Source organism: Tamandua tetradactyla, chromosome 14 (genome assembly GCF_023851605.1).
Source record: "Tamandua tetradactyla isolate mTamTet1 chromosome 14, mTamTet1.pri, whole genome shotgun sequence".
In the NCBI taxonomy this organism is placed as follows: Eukaryota; Metazoa; Chordata; class Mammalia; order Pilosa; family Myrmecophagidae; genus Tamandua; species Tamandua tetradactyla.
The window spans coordinates 21,358,547-21,377,554 of NC_135340.1; the positions used below are offsets into that span (position 1 = coordinate 21,358,547).

The 19,008-nt window shown below is 35.9% G+C and overlaps 1 protein-coding gene across 11 annotated transcripts in view; it reads right to left on the reverse strand.

Moving 5' to 3' along the window:
* AKAP6 (A-kinase anchoring protein 6) overlaps positions 1–19,008 on the reverse strand; it is a 661,506-nt gene that overhangs the window by 70,846 nt on the left and 571,652 nt on the right. For all 11 annotated transcript variants that reach the window (XR_013162220.1, XM_077126982.1, XM_077126983.1 and 8 more), the window contains one exon: positions 1,827–1,973. Coding sequence is in view for 10 of the 11 variants with exons in the window: in XM_077126982.1 (XP_076983097.1) it covers positions 1,827–1,973 (147 nt within the window). In the remaining variant the exon portion in view is untranslated. The remainder of the gene's footprint in view (positions 1–1,826; positions 1,974–19,008) is intronic.

A 19,008-nucleotide genomic window follows, 5' to 3' on the forward strand; every position in this document is an offset into this window, starting at 1 on the left:
AATATGCAGCACAGGGGACAAAATTTCACAGATTAAACTGTACGCACCACTGACATTTCATTCTAATGTATTTCCATTCCACACTGTTCACCTTAGATGAAAGTAATATTAAAAACCATATTCCTCTATTTTACTATTGTTAGAAGTTAAACTCCTTTAATTTTTTTATGCCAATTAAAATGTAATCATGCCAATTAAAACAGTATGCCTGTTGTTAGTGTGGCACAAATTTTGTTAAAATCTTGCCCCCACCCCACTCTCCCTCAAAATCATTATAAATCTTTGCATATTGTATTTGAATGATATATCTGTCCTGAAGGCAACCATTTTTAAGGTATCTGACTCATAAAGCATAACTAATCTATTGATTTTTTTAAAATAATGTTGATCCAAAATTTTGTATTGAGGAAGCAATAGACATGAAGCATTTTTTTAGACATGATGTATTTTAAACAATTTTCAAAAATATTATTATTTATCAAATTAGCATTAGATATATTAAAATTTAGTGTGTAGCGATATTATCTTTATCAATTAAGCATATAAAGTTTCTGTTCTTATCTATTTAGGAAACAACGTTTTAAAATATCATCATACACTCATTACATTTCTCCTGTATTAGATCAATGAATTCTCTAGAATTTAGTAGGGTCGGTTTAAATCGCAATATTATCAAGTCAGTGCCATTAGTTTCTATCAAAAAGGAACGTCACAATAAATCAGAGTAAAAACTTTTAACATTTTAAGTTTGTTGCACAACTGCAGAGTATATTGAATTCAGAGGAGAAAGCAAAGGCTTAAAATTGCAGTTTCTTAATCACCTAGATTAAATATGGCACAAACTGAATACTGGCATTTCTCCAAGTGAGCAGGTACAGGGAGAGATTTTTATTAAAAATGTTTTTTAGTATTATTTCTTTTTTAAAATTTAAGTGGCAGAAAAAGGAAGGCATGCAAAATTTTGTTCCATAATTGACATCACCCATACTCAATTGTTATAATTAATCATTCAGGTAATTGACAAATTTAGCTTACCCTTGATTTGAAGTGAAGGCAATTTAGGAGAGAAGTTGATGAAAAAGGATAGTTTAACCTCTCTTTCTCAGCTGTCTTCCAACAGAAGAACAGTACTGTCTCCTGCACGGTGCCATCCTGGTCTCTGGGTAACAGAATCTCAATATTGCCTTTTTGCCAGATTCTTGCATCTCAGGCTTTGGCTGAGACCCAGCCCATCATTGCGTGAAATGAATTACATGAAACTTTTTTGTGTGTGTGGCTTTTGTTAAAAGTGAGCTGGAAATTGAGGCACAAAACAGAGGCTGATTTAATTCTGCAATTCAGATTTGGGTCAAATTTGCATCTCTGTTTTGGCGGCTTTAGTGTGACTTGAAAGCTGTAGTGACAACTCCACTTTTCATCTTAAGAGTACAGTAAATAGTTAAACAGTGGATGTCTTGAACATGTACCTTCAGAATAAATTCTATTAACATTCATTCAAGCATGACAGTCAGTGTATATCAGATATACTGTATTACAGTTGACTTGGTGCATACCCATAATACATGGCATATTTTACTTAGTTTTTTATGTATTAAAGAACCAAAATTATTAAAATATGAGAGACAAGCTCAGAATAAAAAAAATCAACAGAAAAGGAAAAAGTAGTGTCCTTCCCCCATAATAGCATAAATAGCTTGCTTGAAATGTAGGTAGTGAATTGAAAGAGAGAGATATTTGTTCCTCAAATTAGAAATCAGATGGATAGAGTACTTCACTACACAAAAAATGTACACATAACCTACAAATAGTAATAAAAATGCAAATACCCCAAGCAGTTCCCATTTTTCATTAATTGAATCCACTTTTTCAAGGAGATCATTTGGTAGTAAAATGCCACCTTTCTTCAAAGCTTCAATCTTACTAAGCAGCTCCTTCTTTTTCAGGTGCCTGATGGACATTTCCACAGTGTATCGCTAAAATGAGAAGGCAGAAAGAGAGAAGTTTTCTTAGAAACTCTTTGAGCATAGAGTTTGTGAGGCTTATGGGTGTTAAAAGATTTTGTTTCTAATAAATTCAAGGGGAGGATAAGAAAAACCAAAGCACCTTGAGTAGTCGAGAATATTGCTGAAAACAATTAAAAACTACTTATGTGTATGCGTGTGTGTGTGTGTGTGTGTGTATATATATATCTTCCACCATGTGTATAAGATATATATATCTTACACACAAATACCTGAGATTACTCCATTTAGTTGACTAAGACGTATGCTTTTTTAAACAAAAGTTTATCAAAATATTTGGTCTTTCGTTTAAAATATTTCAAACAGGAAAATAATATCTGGTCTAGGAACGTTTAATATTACAGTTACTTTTTACATGGGCAGGCACTAGGAACTGAACCCAGGTCTCCAGCATGGTAGGTGAGAATTCTGCCACTGAGCCACCGTCATACTACCCCAATATTATAGTTAATTTTGGCAGTTGAACATTGGGCTCTAGAGTGCTACCCTATCCCTCATCCCTGCCCCTTCCCACAAAACATCAGTCTCAGGATATTACAAATACAAATATCCATAAAGATTATGTGACATTCTCCTTATTCTGTTAGCCCATTGAATTCTCAGTTAACATTTTTGCTTTCATTTTTATTTTACTTTAAAACACTGTGAGGGCTTGGAAAAGAGGTTCATATAAATAGGAGAAAGAAAATGCATGCTCTGGGAATGGTTAGAAATCTATACTTTCTTATTTGAGGGCTGCAAAGTGTCCCTAAACATCACCATTGATTACGGGTGCCCTCTCTCCCAATATACATTGTATTCTGAGAAATTGCCAAATCAGTCTCTCCTAAAAGATATTTTGCTGGAAATAACATAAGTGCCATTTAACATGGCAGTTCCTATACTATGGTGATTCTCTTCAAATAATTCTATTTAGAAATTGCAAAATTAGAAAGTCCTATATTTAAACAGCTATAATTTACTGTAGGTGTATTTTGAAAATGTACATACAAAAACACCTCTGAGTGAAAAAAACTAGAGCTCTTGCATTTTAGCATTTTTCCAAAATAGAAGGACAATTCCCAAAATCTGCTAAAACTTCTTTCCTTGAGGCATTAAGTTAGGTCACTTGGTCCTCAGTAGCATTGCTTCTTTGTCCTAAATGAGCTAAGTACTCTTCCTGGATCTAATAAAACAGGCTTTTGTCTTGGCAAAGCAGCAAATCAGCAAGTTCAAAACACGCACAAGCACTTGGGTGATTTTATTCACCTTAGAAACATGATATTATTTAAAATCCCAACCAAAATACATTTGAAAGCAGCTGAAAGGAAAAGAAGGTGTGAAATCACTGTTTCGGTTAATAGATCTTCAGCATTTATGTGCATATGTTTGCATACCTTTAGCTTCATTTTTTAATCTTTCATTTACACTAAACATGCACATCACTTGTATTATGTAAACTTCTCCAAATGTTAGTCATTTGTGGATCACATAACAAAATGTTTTAAATGAGGTGATTTAAAGCATTTCATATTATTAATGAATGTTGACCAGGGTGTCAGAGTATCCAAAATTACATGAATATGCATAATGAGAAAAAAATCCAGGGCTGCTTTAGAGCTCTTTCAGAATTTGGCCTGAGATACATGGGAAATCGAATTGTGTTTTCTAAAGGCAGGCAATTACTAGGACCACATTACTACAACATAGAAAGCAGATTGTCCACTAGAGGTTTCTGGACTCAACACTCAACAAGTATTCTAGAAACCTAGAGAGCATTTTATTTGTCAGAGTAATGATGGGGGAGAGAGAAATCTGCATTATGGAATAAGATTTTCAACTAAAGATGCTGTAGCTGATAAAGATTTACATAATTAATACTGTAAGAACTGGACATAATATCAGAGGAACCAGTAGTTCAGGCAGGCAGAGGAATCCTATTCAAATGCTTTACTTATGCCATGTGAAATAGTCCATAGAGGGAGTTCTCTGGCTATGCCACTTCAGAGTAGCCTCCCTCAATTATCACTTTTATTTGAATAAGCACATCCCTCCTCCTTTTTCCACTTTTCAATGGCTCATACACAGAAGATCAGTCAAGAAAGAGAACAGTTTAGATGTGTCCCATAGGAATGACAGTCTTGCAATAATAAAAATATAAAATGCAATTAATTTAATTTTGGACATAATAAAATAATTTTCTCTGTGAAATGTGGTACAAATAGTCACTGCACCAGCTATTATAAAAGGCTATCCTATTAAAAAAGCTTGTCCTTATGTATGCTCTCTGTCTTTGTCACCATGTAACCTACTGTATAAACAGTGTGGTGAAAGATGTGATTGATGGACAATGCCTTCAACTATAAAAGCTAAGAGAATCCAGTTAATTGTTAGATGTATTGGTATGTGAATGAAAGGTACTAGAATGTCATGTAATTTAAGGTGAAAATATTTATTTTAATTTTTGAAGCACTCTTAGGGTTGAATCTGATATGATTTAGGGCCTAAAGCTGTATATGTAGCAATACAACAAGGGCTATATTTTTTGTTGACGCTAGTATGTTTTTGCTCTTCTCTCTGCAACATCTTTTCAGAAGCATTGGAGAGGGAGTATCAGCTGCCAGCTCTATCAGTTCTCGACCATCCTGTCAAGTAGGGCTACTATAACCTGCGGTGAGAAGATAATTTAATCTTCATTTTCATTTCACCCACAGCAGTAAGTAAGCAAAGGCTGCCCCATTGTGTCCTGCAGTCTTGGGGATGTTATGATATAGACCACTCTTCAACAGCCAAAAATGAGATTAGAAAAGTTAAAGTCACATGGCTTTTTTTTAACACTAAGGCAAATAAGCATCCAGTATTTAATTCCCCCACTGCATCTGCTGTGGGCCTCTCTGTCTAGTCAAAAATAAAATATACTCTATTGAAAGGGCAAATTTACAATATTAAGGGTATTTGCTTGGCCTATTCAACTTTGACTAATGAAGCCTCCTAATAGATATATGAATGATCTAAATTAAGGACACCAGCCACATATATATAGAAAACTTTAAAAACAGAGTTAAAATTAACCATAGACACTAGTTTACTGTTTTAACTAAGAGTTGAAGAAGTTTTTAGACAGTTCTAATTCAGTGCTTGCTTTCTAAAAGCATGAGTGTTAGGATCAAATTATAAAAATAAGGCTGGCAAAAAATAGGGATTTCAGAAATAAATAATCTTAGAAATGCATGAAAACTTGATTGAGATAACTTTTTTGACAGTTATGCTAAAGACTTTTTTCTCTCTCCCTGAAATGTTTTTTTTTTTTTTTTTTTTGTTAAAAATCACACCGAAAATTCTGCCCAAATGGAGACTGGAACAATGCCTTGAAACAGTGTTAATTGTCACCATGGAAACCAGAAGAATAAGCCATTTTGAAACTGGTATAGAAGGCACACATTGAGCAACTCAAGCATTTTTCTGCCTCTCTCAATGTTAAAGAACAAGATGCCTTGTCACTGAGAGGTCAGAGAAAGAAAGCATCATGAAAGGGTTGTAGATGCACACTGTCTAGTAAATAAAAAAATATATATAAAAAATAAACTATATATGGCTAATGCTGTAAGATTCTACCCAGCGAATTTTTTGAAATAGAAAGATCATCAAAAGATGGCCAGGATTGGGGGATGGATTCACCTAAGCAAAACTTCGGGGCTATATTATGTGAACCTTGCCCCCAAAGCTCCCTGGGAATTCTGCTGTTGTAATAAAACTTCAGAAGAGGAAAGAAAAAAGGCAGCATGATGGAATTCAAAATAATGCTCTAAAAGCACACAGAGAGATTAAGACATCCATTGTAAGACTTTTGTATGGTGCTTCTGTTGGTTATGCTGAAAAGAGACCAGACATTGCTGAACGGAGAGTGAAGCTTTGGCTACGGAAAACACAAGAATTAAACCAAGGAATTTTCTCAATTATTAGAATAGGCTGATGAATTCTGTGTCGTCAGGGTTTAAGTATTACATCTTGCACCATGTTATTTTTAACTGGGCTTCAGGTGACTATATTACGAAGAGTTGAGAGAAGGAAAATGACCTAGCTATTAGAATGAATATCTTGGTACTAAGTAATACCACATACACCTGCATATCGGCCAAACTCCATCCTCCCCCATACACATGGTAGACAGACAGATAGACAGACAGACAAATAGATGACACATAGGCAGACAGATAAAGACGATAGATGGGTAGTTAGATTAGATGATAGGTAGGTAGATAGACACAGACAGACAGACAGACAGATAGATAGATAGATAGATAAAATACACTGAGAAAATAAAATCTAACCTAGTCTAACAAGAGATAGCATATGCTAGGAAAACATCAAAGCACCAAACTACTGGCAAACAAATGTGTGAAAATAGGCATTTTTGCACAAAAGTGCAGCGATGTGTCTGTCTCTGACTCTCTCATTGTGCTTTCGGGCTAGTGTTTGCCCTCCTCTTGCGAGGCTGCTTGGTGGCCCCTCAGCAAGTCCATGCCTAATGCCATTCAGTGGTGAACAAAGAGTCTTTTTATACAAAAGTCCAGGGTCCACAGCTCAGCTGTACATACCGAGTGCAGGAATCTGACAGAGGCCAGTCTTGCCTTCATAGCAGCTCTTATGCTGCCCCCTTTTTCAGATTACCAGTGTCCCATATCTCACAACATGTATGATAAACATAGAGCCAATACCACCAATACTTTGGGAAGATGGTCAAGATTGCAGAAGAGGGCTCAAACCCAAGACAAATAGTATTCGTTATTTCTTGCAAACCTCTTGTATTTTACCATTAGCAATTTATGGCGAATAATTGCACAGAGAAATTATAAAGACTCCTACAATTGTCCTTGTAAATTAATAATAGGCTTTCTTGATTGGGATAAATTTGCTGCTGAGCCTTTGGAAAAATTAAAAAGTGCAATGTCATTTAAAATTGCCAGAACTCGCACAGCAAATTACATCTGAGGTTAAGAATTGAGTCCCTCCCCCCCCTTATCCAGCTTATTCCATTTGCATGATCTGGAAATCACATTACATTGGCCATGTATTCTTAATTGGACATAGATTGCATTATCTTTAATATAAATCAAACTACAAATATTAAAATGAATTGCAAATTTCTTAATAGAAGATCATAAAACAATCTTTTTTAAAGTATCTCCCATTAATAATTTAATTCCAATTATATCACTCAGAAAACTTAAGTAGAAAACCTGGCAACTTATTTCTCCAATCATTTCTTTTACATAACAAATACCTAAGCCTTTATTAATAAATAGAGCAGAGCAAAATTCATTGTTATAGAAGAAAAATAAAACCACCAATAACTAAAAACTTTCATGTCAATTTCATGAAAAAGTACACCAAGACTACTTGACCCATCCCTTGCCTATCCATGTCAAGGGGAGAAATAAGTCTCCTATAGAAAAGATTCACCAAGTTTAAGACCGATTATGATCATATGCTCTAAAATATAAAATCACTATTATTCTATTTATTTTTTTCAAAAGATTTCCCTGATATTTTTCTATAAATTTGTTATCTTTCTGAAGACTTTGCATGGCCTTTAATGAGTTTATATTAAATATTTAATACTGTTTAGGGGATATTCACTACTACCCAAAACAGTTATATTCCCAGCAGTCCCACTGTTTCAGGCAGAGGACTTGATTGATCCTCCTAGCCTGAATTGAGTAGAATGAAAAGAAGCAGTCGGAAAATAGCTGCAATCATTTAATGCAGATGACCTCTGACAGCCTCGCAGCTCCTCTATCTGAACAGAAATTTGCATGGGGTCTCTGTGCAGAGGAACAATGTAACCTAAATGGTAGACAATCTTTATTCTAATGAAGTGGGTGTCAAGGTCAATGTAAAACTGCAATGATAAATGGTGCACCACTAGGCAAGAGAAGTTGCATAGGCATTGTAGTGCTTTCACATTAATTGAAGACTGAAATGCACTGCGTGAAAAGCACAAGCCTCTCTTTTCACCATGTGTTAATGCGCCAATGCTGAAATGATTTCTTCAGGATGTTTGCCTGTTGACATGTATCTTTATTGCAAAAATAACCCAAATATGGAATTATGGCAAATAAGGACCTTTTTTTTTAGAATATAGCTTTTTCCTGGGATAGAATAACAAAATCTAAATAAAATGTCCTCAAACAACCAATGTCCTGACACCTAATGTAATTCCTTTGATCCCCTTTTCTTTTCTTTTTCTATTTAGACCTGCCTTTAATTAGTTTCAAGCAAGAAACCTTTTATAGAACCCTTCATTGGGTACTTTCATACTGTGCTAACTGTAAAAGAGGTCTGAAGAGAGGGGAATCACTCAAATATGATTTTTCCCTTCACTTATAAGTTTTCCGCTTAGTCTGCAGTTAAGATCCTCAGGTATTGCTTGCTCTGAATGAAAATGTAATAAAGAGCCTATGGTTTGTAAATGAAAATAACTATTTTCTAGTGTGAGAACTAGAAAACTATAATCTGGTCGTCTGACATTGCAAAATGGCTGTACAGCAATAATTGCACCACTTCTTCAGTAGACCCAGCAATTTTGTGGCATCAATATTTTTTATCCTGTAAAAATAAGGAGAGTAAGCTGCTTTTAAAAATCCTGATCTACTTAAGCCTGTAAAGGGGACATTGTTTGCTAATAAACTCATTAGCAGCCAAGCATTTTAACTACATCAATGAAACAGGAAATGGAGTTGCACCATTAGTTTCACAAGTTGCTAAAATACTGATAAAAGCATATTACTAACCATTTGGGAAGTATTTTCAGGCTCAACTCACAGTGTGTTATAAACTGGCTCCATCTTCGCAGTTGACATTTTCCTGATTCAGGTAGACATTGGGATAGCTACTCTTCCAACACGAAGCTTCCTGCTTCGGATAGATTTTAATAATGCGATTGCAGTTATACTAGTTCAGGAATGGTCTCTAGGTCTGTAGTCTTGGTGACTAGAAGTCCATTAGTATAATGTACCATAAAATAAATGATCTTGCTAGTTTGCAACTAGCAAACAAAACTGCAAATAAAACTGTCTCAAATTGAAATCAACATTCCTGAAATGGTAATTCAGAGGGAAAAAAACCTCAACATGAAGGAGGACAGTGAAAAAGAAAAAAAAATTTACTGATGAAACTGTTTAAAAAACTGTACAGCTTCATCTGTGTGTGATTTGTCAGGTCTGAAGCTTTGACGTGCCCAAGGGGCAGACCCCAGCGGGGAGTAGGCTGCTGAGCTAAATAGCTGTGAAAGAAGTCTTAATGTAGGATGGAATTCAAACTAACCTTGACATGACCTCAGGAAAAATATGCAAAAAAGTAAAATGAATGCACTCTGCAAGATACATCCTAATTTTGTGGTGGAGCTGGTTAGTTTTACAAACATAACTGAGACCTTAAAAGACAAATGGAAAGCTGGTAAAAGGGGGAAACTTTGGAATTCAAGCAAAAAAACGTAAGCAGGCATGATGTGTTACTGTGAAGGCATGTGAACCATTTGGAAATGATCCAAATAAAACCCCACACGGAACAATATTGTTGTCAGCCTGTCTATTCAGGAAAATTGTTTTTTTTTAGGTTGAATATAAATGACACAAAGCCAAGATTACATCATTGCCTTACAAAGTCTGTTGTGGCTTTTAGCTGAACAAGCCCCATGGATCTATTGGTTTAGGACAGTGATTCAGTAAGGAGGTTTTAATGTGTTATTTTTTCCTCCAGTGTCAATAATACATAAAGGAATTTAAAGAAGAAATATCATGGGTGCTCTCTAGTCTATTTCTTGCTTTTCATCCGTATTTGATAAGCCAAACTCAAGTCTTAGTTGATGCAATGAATCCTGATTTGACCTTATTATAAATTTTGCCTGTTTTGAAGTGATCAGCTTAGGAAGAAAGCATTTGCTCTAGCTCCCCAGCCAAGAACTGCCTATCTCACTAGATATATGGAAATTTTGAGTGTCAACTTGTATAGAAATTCAATCCTATTACTTTCTCAATAAAATTTTGTAGCAATACCAGTTATTTACTATACTACTCACCAGATTTTAAACATAATTGAATTGCTAAGAGTATGGACCAAAATCTAATGATTTAAATCTCTATAGCAAGGATGGGAATTCCTGAATCAGATATATTTGCTTCCATTAGATTTTGATAGGCATGAAGTGAGCAGATGGAAGCAATCAGAAGCACAGAAGTACAGGGAATTTGTCTGAGAATCTGTTGAACAACCATACATAAAAATCACTGTGTAATGGATACTATTATGCCATAGGGCTCTTCTTTGGTCCAGTTCTATTCATTATTTTTATTAATGACATGGGTAAGTAAAATATGTATATGGCACATTGATCAGACTGCCACATTATATTACTCTCACTAACCAATAAAGAATAATAAGTATTTGAGCTCAGAGATCATAACCTCAAATACCTGCAGACAGTGATATGTTAGTAAACTAGCTCTCCAAGATAAAAAAAAAAAAAAAAAAACCACCTTGGTTTGTAGTGTTTGCCAATTCCTCTGGTGCAAATACTCCCACCGTGGCAGATTCCAAGCTACCAATGTTGTTCCTGCCAGCAAAATCTCTCACAGCCAGCACTAGCCAGGACTAGCATATCATTACCTGGTAGGCAATGTAAAGGAGTTGAATTGGGCAAAGATAAGTCCTCTCCTTTATCTTTCATATCGCAATTATTATCAGAGTCATGAAAAAAGAGAAATATTTTCTCTATTATAAGAAAGACAATATATTAGTGTGGTGCTTATTAACATTTAAACCCAGTGAAGAGGAGACAAGAGGGAATTCAGGGACTATAGGAGATGCAAAAGTACCTGTCCCATCTAAAAGGGACAACCACTACTCAGCTTTGCTATTCCCATGTGGGAATATGGCTTTGATATGGTTCCAGGTATATTCTTTAAGAGAAACCTGAAAAACATGCTTCTATGTGAAATCTCATAATTTTTAAATGCTTCAAAACAAAATTTTTAACACTGCACAGATGATACTATGTCTCTGAGTTGCATCTGAATCTGCAGATGACTACTTCACAACCTCTATTTTAGATGATAATATTATACTCTCAGGGAACAAAAGCAAGCTGGCACAATGGAGCAAACCTAAAAAGGAGAAATAAGAAATTTCAAGCCTGACATAAAGTTAAGAACCATCTTTATGCCCAACTCCCCCCCCCCCCCCAAAAAAAAGTGCATAAAGAATGGAGGTGACTAGGTTTCAAATATCTTTAGGTTCAATATGAGACAATAGACAATGGGAGGTAGAACCTAAAAAAAGCAAAGATGATTTTGGGTTGGATTGATACATGCATAGGAAATAGATCAATTTGATTGTGATTTCCTAGGTTCAAACCTGGATTCCAAGTTCTGGTTGGGTTTGATTTTCCAAAAGGGATCCAGACATACCCAAAGTAGGACACAAAGGGAAGGGAGAATATTCAATGCTTGAGCAAGGGGCAAGGTATTGAAGGAGCTGGAGGTTTTCAGCCAAGGCAAATATCAGAGTTGGAGGTAGGGGAAGAGAGAGACAGTATGTTAGCAAACTTTGAGCATTTAAAGGACTTTTACACAGATAATATTGATTTGTTTCATATGATCTCAGAAGTCAGGCCTGAAGTCAATGTTTTAAGTTTAAGTAGGAGTGTAGCATGGGCAATAATGAATTCTCATCACTGGAAGTACCCAGGCAGAGACCAGAGGTCTACCAAGTTGGGATATTTTTATGGGATAATGGTTCATTGAATGAGGATTTGCCTAAAAGATAGATTCTAAAGTTCATCTCTGTTTTAGAAAAGCTGAGCTCCTTTTTGGGGGGCCCATGTCCACCTGATCAGCCATATCATATTACTCTGTACATCAGAAGTGCCAAGGCTGAAAAATGTCAGCTTGAGGAGAAGCTGTCGCTTGCTGCAACCAGGTTCAGATACAAGATTCTTACCCAGAGAAACCCATTTTCACCCAGAAAAACCAAGGAGGGCGAGAACAGAGTGAAGACACAGCCACATACGATGTAAGATATAAAATCTAAACTCAAGATAGGACAGAAAGAACCCAAAGGAAGGCCAAGGTTAACTGAAAATTTCCAAACACTCTTCAATCCATCCTGCTTTAGGGAGGGAAGCATTTCATTGAGTTTGAGGTATTGAAAGAGGCTTTCAAATCCTTTTATCTGAAAAATGTATACAGGAGAGTACTACTACAGAATTTATGAGTTAGGCCCATTCTTCACCAAGGTCCTCCCTGTAGATTTTTTTTAATACATAAACTTCAAAAAACTACTGAAAATTTTCTTTCCTTAATGGACACAGACCTTCCACCAACAGACACCTCAGAAATGCCTTATAACTCCAGCAGTGTGGGGATAATGACAATCTCTCCGCCATGCTATGAAACTTCATGGTTACACTGTATTATGTTGGAAATCTACATATCTCAATGGGTTTTCTGTGCATTTCAATGCACTTCAGTGACGATGTGGATCATTGCCATAATACATCATGACTGTTCTAATTATGGTTTCATCATGATGTACCATATCAGGGCTGTGGTAATGTCATGTCAGCACATAGTAAGAATAGTTATGCAATTATGTAATAGCTGTTAGAGTACGTAATGTAGGATAGAAAAAAGACATGAGGAGCAGCAATTAACATAATGAAACGCTTCCCCTGTAAAAAGTTTCCAATGTAAAAGTATCATTTCTTTTGTTTTTCTATTCCCCAACATAAATAAACACCTCTAAACACATCTATTTTTGTTTAAACAGGCATTGCTACATAATTTAATGGATGTTTGGTTTTTTAATAAAGCAAAATAATAAAAAGAGAAAAAGAAAATTTCCCACCAAAGCCAACCTCCATATGCAACTAAAGAGTGAAATTCACCTAATATATGCTACAAGAAATCCAGTAAAAATTTAAGCGTAGTAAGTTAAAGTCCACTGAAAGCTTACTATTATGCAAACTTCAAATACGTCACATTTTTCTCTCCTTTGATCACATCTTCTTACTTTGCCTCCTAAAACTCAATTGCCCAGCCATGTCTTAAATAAACTATTAACCATACTTATTTCCCTAAACCATGATCATAAAAATTCACTTACCTTTAATCTAGCTCCCCCAACCTCTTTACCCCAAACTTTACCCAAACCATCTATAATAACAGAAATCTAGTTGTTTGTGTTCAAAATTTGAAGAATAAACTCTCAAAAGATGAGGCCTATGTCTTTTTTGTTGGTCCATCATGGACCACTGAATAGTTGAAGCCTTCAGAAAAGATGGAGCCAATGAACAGTCTCTCAAATGAAGTGGTACGTGAACTGCTGTTTGTTGTTTTAATAGAAAACCGTAGGAGAATTTATATATCAAAACTTACTCCATATCTTTATTGCTGAATTATAGGCCTGTTCAATGCAAGTATTTATAATGGAAATGCTGATGAAGTCTAAACCATGCATGTGTATGGTTGTGCAGCAGCAGCCATTTCAAATATAGATATATTTTTAGCATTAGGAGGCACCGAGTTTGTTTAAATCTGAACTTTTTTTTTTTTTTTTTACAATTGCGAGTAATGTTAATAGCACACTGTAAACGTTAAGGCTAAGTGTGCAGTGTCAAAATAGATTGAATCTCTCTGAAAATTGGAAATTCAGGCTTTTCAAACGTAATCCAGATGTTTGGCTTTTATTCAGATTTCAAGAAAGAGCGAACTAATATGATATAAAATTCATACATGCATATTTCATTAGTGCCTTTTGTATCGCTGAATTAAACATTCTGAAACGTGCTTTTCCCAAATCACATAGCGTTTTAAACCAAAGCAGTTGCCAAGATGTTGTGCACCTCAAAAATAATGCCAAATTAATTTCATAAGCAAGAGACTGTATAAGTCTTATGTTAGCTCTGTTGATAATGTTTCTTCAAGGAAAATATCTTGCTACTTTGATAAGAAGAAAAATGAGAAGTAAAACTATGTAGTCATTGTAGTTTATCAAAAAAAAGATGCTGCTGGAAAGCAGAGCAACTTTGTAAATCTATGAGAATCAGTGACCTAAATGAAGGCTTAAAATGCTATCCCTTCTTATGGTCGTCATCCAAATCTTTTCAAGCTGAGTGCAAATTGGCATTCACCAGGGACAATGGTCTTCAGTGTTGAGAAGCTGTGTCTGCTCCAAGGATTTACCATGTGAATATAGGTGTTAGGCAGTGCCCATCAGAGAGTTTCTAGGGTTTTCTGCCCCCAAAATATAATGGAAATTCCATCACACCTTGTTTTTACATCATACTTTTCTCTGTAGTGTTTTCAACTTTTAAGGATTTTCACATCCATAATGCCCTGTGGTTTTCCTTGGTCGTTGCCTAAACTCTGGTAGAATAAAACACTTGATGTCTTAAGATACTTTTCAAGAGTTTTGTGGGTTTAACTGCATTCCCTAAAAAGATATGTCAAAATCCTAACCCTCATACTTTGGAGGTGACCTCATTTGGAAATAGAGACTTAACAGACGTAATCAAGTCAAAATAAGTCATACTACATTAGGATGGCTCTTAAATCCAGTAACTGGTATCCTTCTAAGAAGACTATGTGAAGATACAGGGACACAGGAAGAACACCATGGGACAATAGAGACAGAGATTAGGGTGATGCAGCCACATGCCACAGAACCCCAAAGATGGCTGGCAACCACCCAAAGTGAGGATGGAGGCATGGAACAGGTTCTCCCTCACCGTATCTGGAAGAGACTCATTAAGCTACATCTTGATTTCAGTCCATGAGAGAACAAATTTCTGTTGTTTTAAGCCACCCAGTTTGTGACACTTTGTTACAGTAGTCCTATGAAACTAATTTAGAGTTATCACTGGTACCTGCCCGCACTTTAGATTAGGACATTAAGGGGGTTCAGAATTAGATTCTGAGTCCCTGCAATGGACTGTATGAGATCAAAGACAATGGGTTGTTCACCCTTTATCCACTGTAACTCTCAGCATTACAGCTTAGATGTAGAAGGTAGCTGGGAAATATTTATTTTTTTTTAATTTCTTCCAAAAAAGACAGACTAGATGGGCCTAAATCAGCTGTTGCACTATATACTAGATATAGATGTTGGGTTAGCACACAGAAATGAGCCTTATTGTGTTTGGCCTTCATTCTCAGTGAAACTCTTATTTGTCCAGGACACACCATGCAGGAATACTATCCCCAATTTTCAGATAGAAATCATGAACAAAGTTAATTGTTTGCCAGCATCAGTATAGTTAACTCAAAAAACACATCTCTAAAATGTATCAAAGAAAAGAGGGAGGTGACAGCAGTTCTTGAAATATTTAAGGGGTACCTTTTTTTGAGGTACCTTTTAAAGGGTACCTTTTCTCACAGCCAGAATATTTGACTAGGATGCCAGATGTTATGTCCAAATTCCAGTTCTGATACCAGTCTGCCATCAACTTAAAAACCTTCTGTTCTAGTCTTACCTTTTTGTTTCTTTGGAGTACCTACCCATATTTACCAGAGAGAGAATTTTAAGGTAATGAATTTTAGAAATTTCAGGCTCTATGCTTTAAGCACTGTGTGTTGCTCTAGCCTCAGGAATCAATGGATATGTTCCTGTCATTTCAATGGACATGTTCTTTTTCTGTTCTCTCCCAGCAAAGCCCACAGGGAAAGTTAGTAGCATTGCTTCTGTCTTACAGATTAAAAATTGATATACAGAAGCTAAGTGACTTGCCCAAGGTCAGTAAGATAGTGATAAAACCCAGAAAGAGAATTTTCAGGAGGAATTTCACTTAGCTTTCTAGGCTGTGCTATTGCTCTTAAAAATGCATCTTTAGATCTCAGTCCAGAAGTCTGAGGAAATTGGTGGGCCCTGGGAGTATAATGTAGCTGAGGTCAAGAGTGACATTCAAAGTGACCTTGAAGTGGCCAAAGCACACTTAAGAACCCCACTCACGCACCCGCACTGGCCAGATTCACTTTGGTGTAGGAGCATCCCCGAAACTTTCACAGATTTTTACTATACTTTTTTTAAAATTAGAGTAGTTGTAGCTTTACAGAAAAGTCATATAAAAAACACAATGTCCCCATAGAACCCCGTATTGTTGACGCTGTATTAGCATGTTACCTTTGTTACAATTGATGAAAGATATTAAACTATTACTATTAACTAGAGTCCATAGTTTACATTAGGTGCATTTTCCCATACACCATCCTATTATTAATACCTTCTAATAGTGTCACGCATATGTTATAATTCATGAAATAACATTCTTGTCCTTGCACCATGAATCCCCATCCATCACCCACAACAGGGCTCACTGTGTTCCACAGGGCCGTGTCTTATCTACCAACTTTTCTTCTAGTAACATATATGACTCAAAACTTCCCCTTGCAACCACATTCACAAACATAATTCATAGATTTTTGATAGCATGAGATTGAGATTTAAAGTGCAAATAGGACAGTTCTCACTGATGGTCATGCCTGCAGCTCAGAAGAATGACGGCTCGAAGTTGAAATTGCTCTGGAATACAGGTGAGAATTTATTGGTGTTCAACTAAGACCATATAGAGAAAACCTCCATTACAATAACTGCTTTTGAACATTTTTCCCGCTATGTAATGGATTCTACTATAAACATTCAAGGAAGTTTATTACAAGAGCTCTATAAAAGAGAAATAAGTGTATGTGTGTATGTGTGTATGTGCACAGTTGCGGGGTCAGGGGAGGCAATCACAAGATTGACAAGAGTAAGGAAGAGGAGGAAATCAAGATTTGGAGAACATCAAGGAAATGCATAGACAAACCCAGAGACAGCAATAACAAGTAAATAAAGAAAAGTACAAATGTTTAACTACAGAGGAGAAAGATCAGTCTATAGAGAATAAATCATAAAAATTACATAAAAATAAGTAACACTGTAGAAGAAGACAGAAATCACAGCGGGAGAAAAAGCCCTCAGTGAATGATTTCTCTGAAAATATCAGGTGGAAAAAGGTGGTCAATATTTAAAAATTCTACCTAAAGTCTGCAAAAATTCTCTTAAGAAGACATTGCCACAAAAAGAGGCTAAGGCCAATTAGCACAGCTTTCAGCCATGGTGCTGAACAACTTTTCAATAAATATACACTGTAATTCGAGGTTTCCAGGCTTTTCCTAAGCACCATTGAGAGGGAGCCCCTCCGCTGGCACCACCTACCCTGTGCCTTTATTTCTGCTTTTGTTCTGTTAATGGCTTGCTACCTGATGCAAGAATTTCACATTTCTGTGGTCATCCCATCTGTAAAGCAGGATCTGGGATATACTTGCCACTTGTCCACCAATGGTGATTTTTTAAAGTAAATAAGCCATATTTGTAAAGAATTTCTGATCGTTACATGAAAGGCACCATTTAAAAAAAAAAACAAAGTCTTTGATTTTTAATATACATGACTGTAATAATTAGATTTTTGGCCTGTTACCCATTTGCAAGTAAACTGTTACCATCCCCCACCCCCTCCCTATTGAAGGGAGTTGGGAACAGCTTGGTATTACCAAGTTCTACCACTTCGCACAACCTACACTCACGTAATCATTTAATCACTAGCTTCTATAACCATGGCAACAGAAAAAGACCCATGCCAAACATTTTAGTTTTCAAATCAGTAAGATTCAAGGAGATTGGCATAAGTAAATTAAAACAGACAAACAAAAATAAGAGTTAAAGTCAAGCAAAAAACATTAAGGCTGAACTCAGTCTGCCCATGTTTGAATTTGCTTGCATAACTTACTAGCTGTGTGTCTCCCTGTGCCTTGGTTGCCTCCTATGGGCATAATATTAATACTTAATATTTACTCCATAAGGTTGCTGAAAGGATTGATTGAGCTAATTAAAGTATGTAGAGGTTCTAGAACAATTCCTGTTGCTTACTAAGCACTAAGCTTATTAAAATTGGACCCAAATTTTGCATATTAAGAAAATCTGACCTTTGGTACAATTTTTCTCATCTTTTTAGGCCACTAGTATTTGTATATACAACTTCTCTTCATTAAATGAAACATTTCATCCAGGATTCAATATTCGATAGAATGAAAAAATCTTGCTATGTGTTGACTTTCACTCAACACATGAATGAAAGCTATTACGATTTGCCATTTGTTTCCTATTCTTTCCCAGCATATCTCCTCAGTTTTGGTAAAGTCCTAGAGCATGCCAAGTTAATTCCAACATCTGAGGTTTTTTTCTCGTGTTGTAGTCTTCTGCAGTACACTCCTCCCAGTTCCACCTATTTATATTCTATCTAACAAGGCCCAGTTCAAATCTTATTTTTTCCATGAAGAATTTCTAAGAAGAGCAGCACTTTTCTTGTACCACACAAATTTATTATCTTTGCTATTATTTCATGCTTTCTGGTCTTACTTTCTAAATGCATTGTCAATTACTAAAGGGTAAATTTACCCTTTCCCTATTTTTTTCCACTGCATACAGTTAGACCTGACATGGGCATATTGGCTCATTATCATATAGTCACTAATCCCAGATTGCATCATTCCCTAACTTTTTGTTTTAAGGAAGAATTATTAGATTACTGATTTCTTATATATATATATATATATTAGAACACATGGACATATAGAATTTTAGAAACACATGTGAGAGAAAAGAGAATTAAGGCAGGAACTGCCTTGGTGCTTAGGTACACACAAAGTCGTACAAAGTCCATAAATTATTAGTTGGGTTTGATACCCATTAATGCAGTTTGCAAAATGGGAAAATTTGTCATCAAGTTTTCCTCAAGCAAATAGGAATTGACCTTCAACTGTTAAGCTTTCTAGAGATGTGGCTCCTGTAGGGAAGAGGGCATCAGAATGATGTCTGTCACTGGGTCTCAGAGGGCAGACTTCAAATTCAGACGAGTTAGTTCTCTACCAAAAAGCCTTGGGGACCATCCAGGTCCTTTCCTCATAGATAGCTA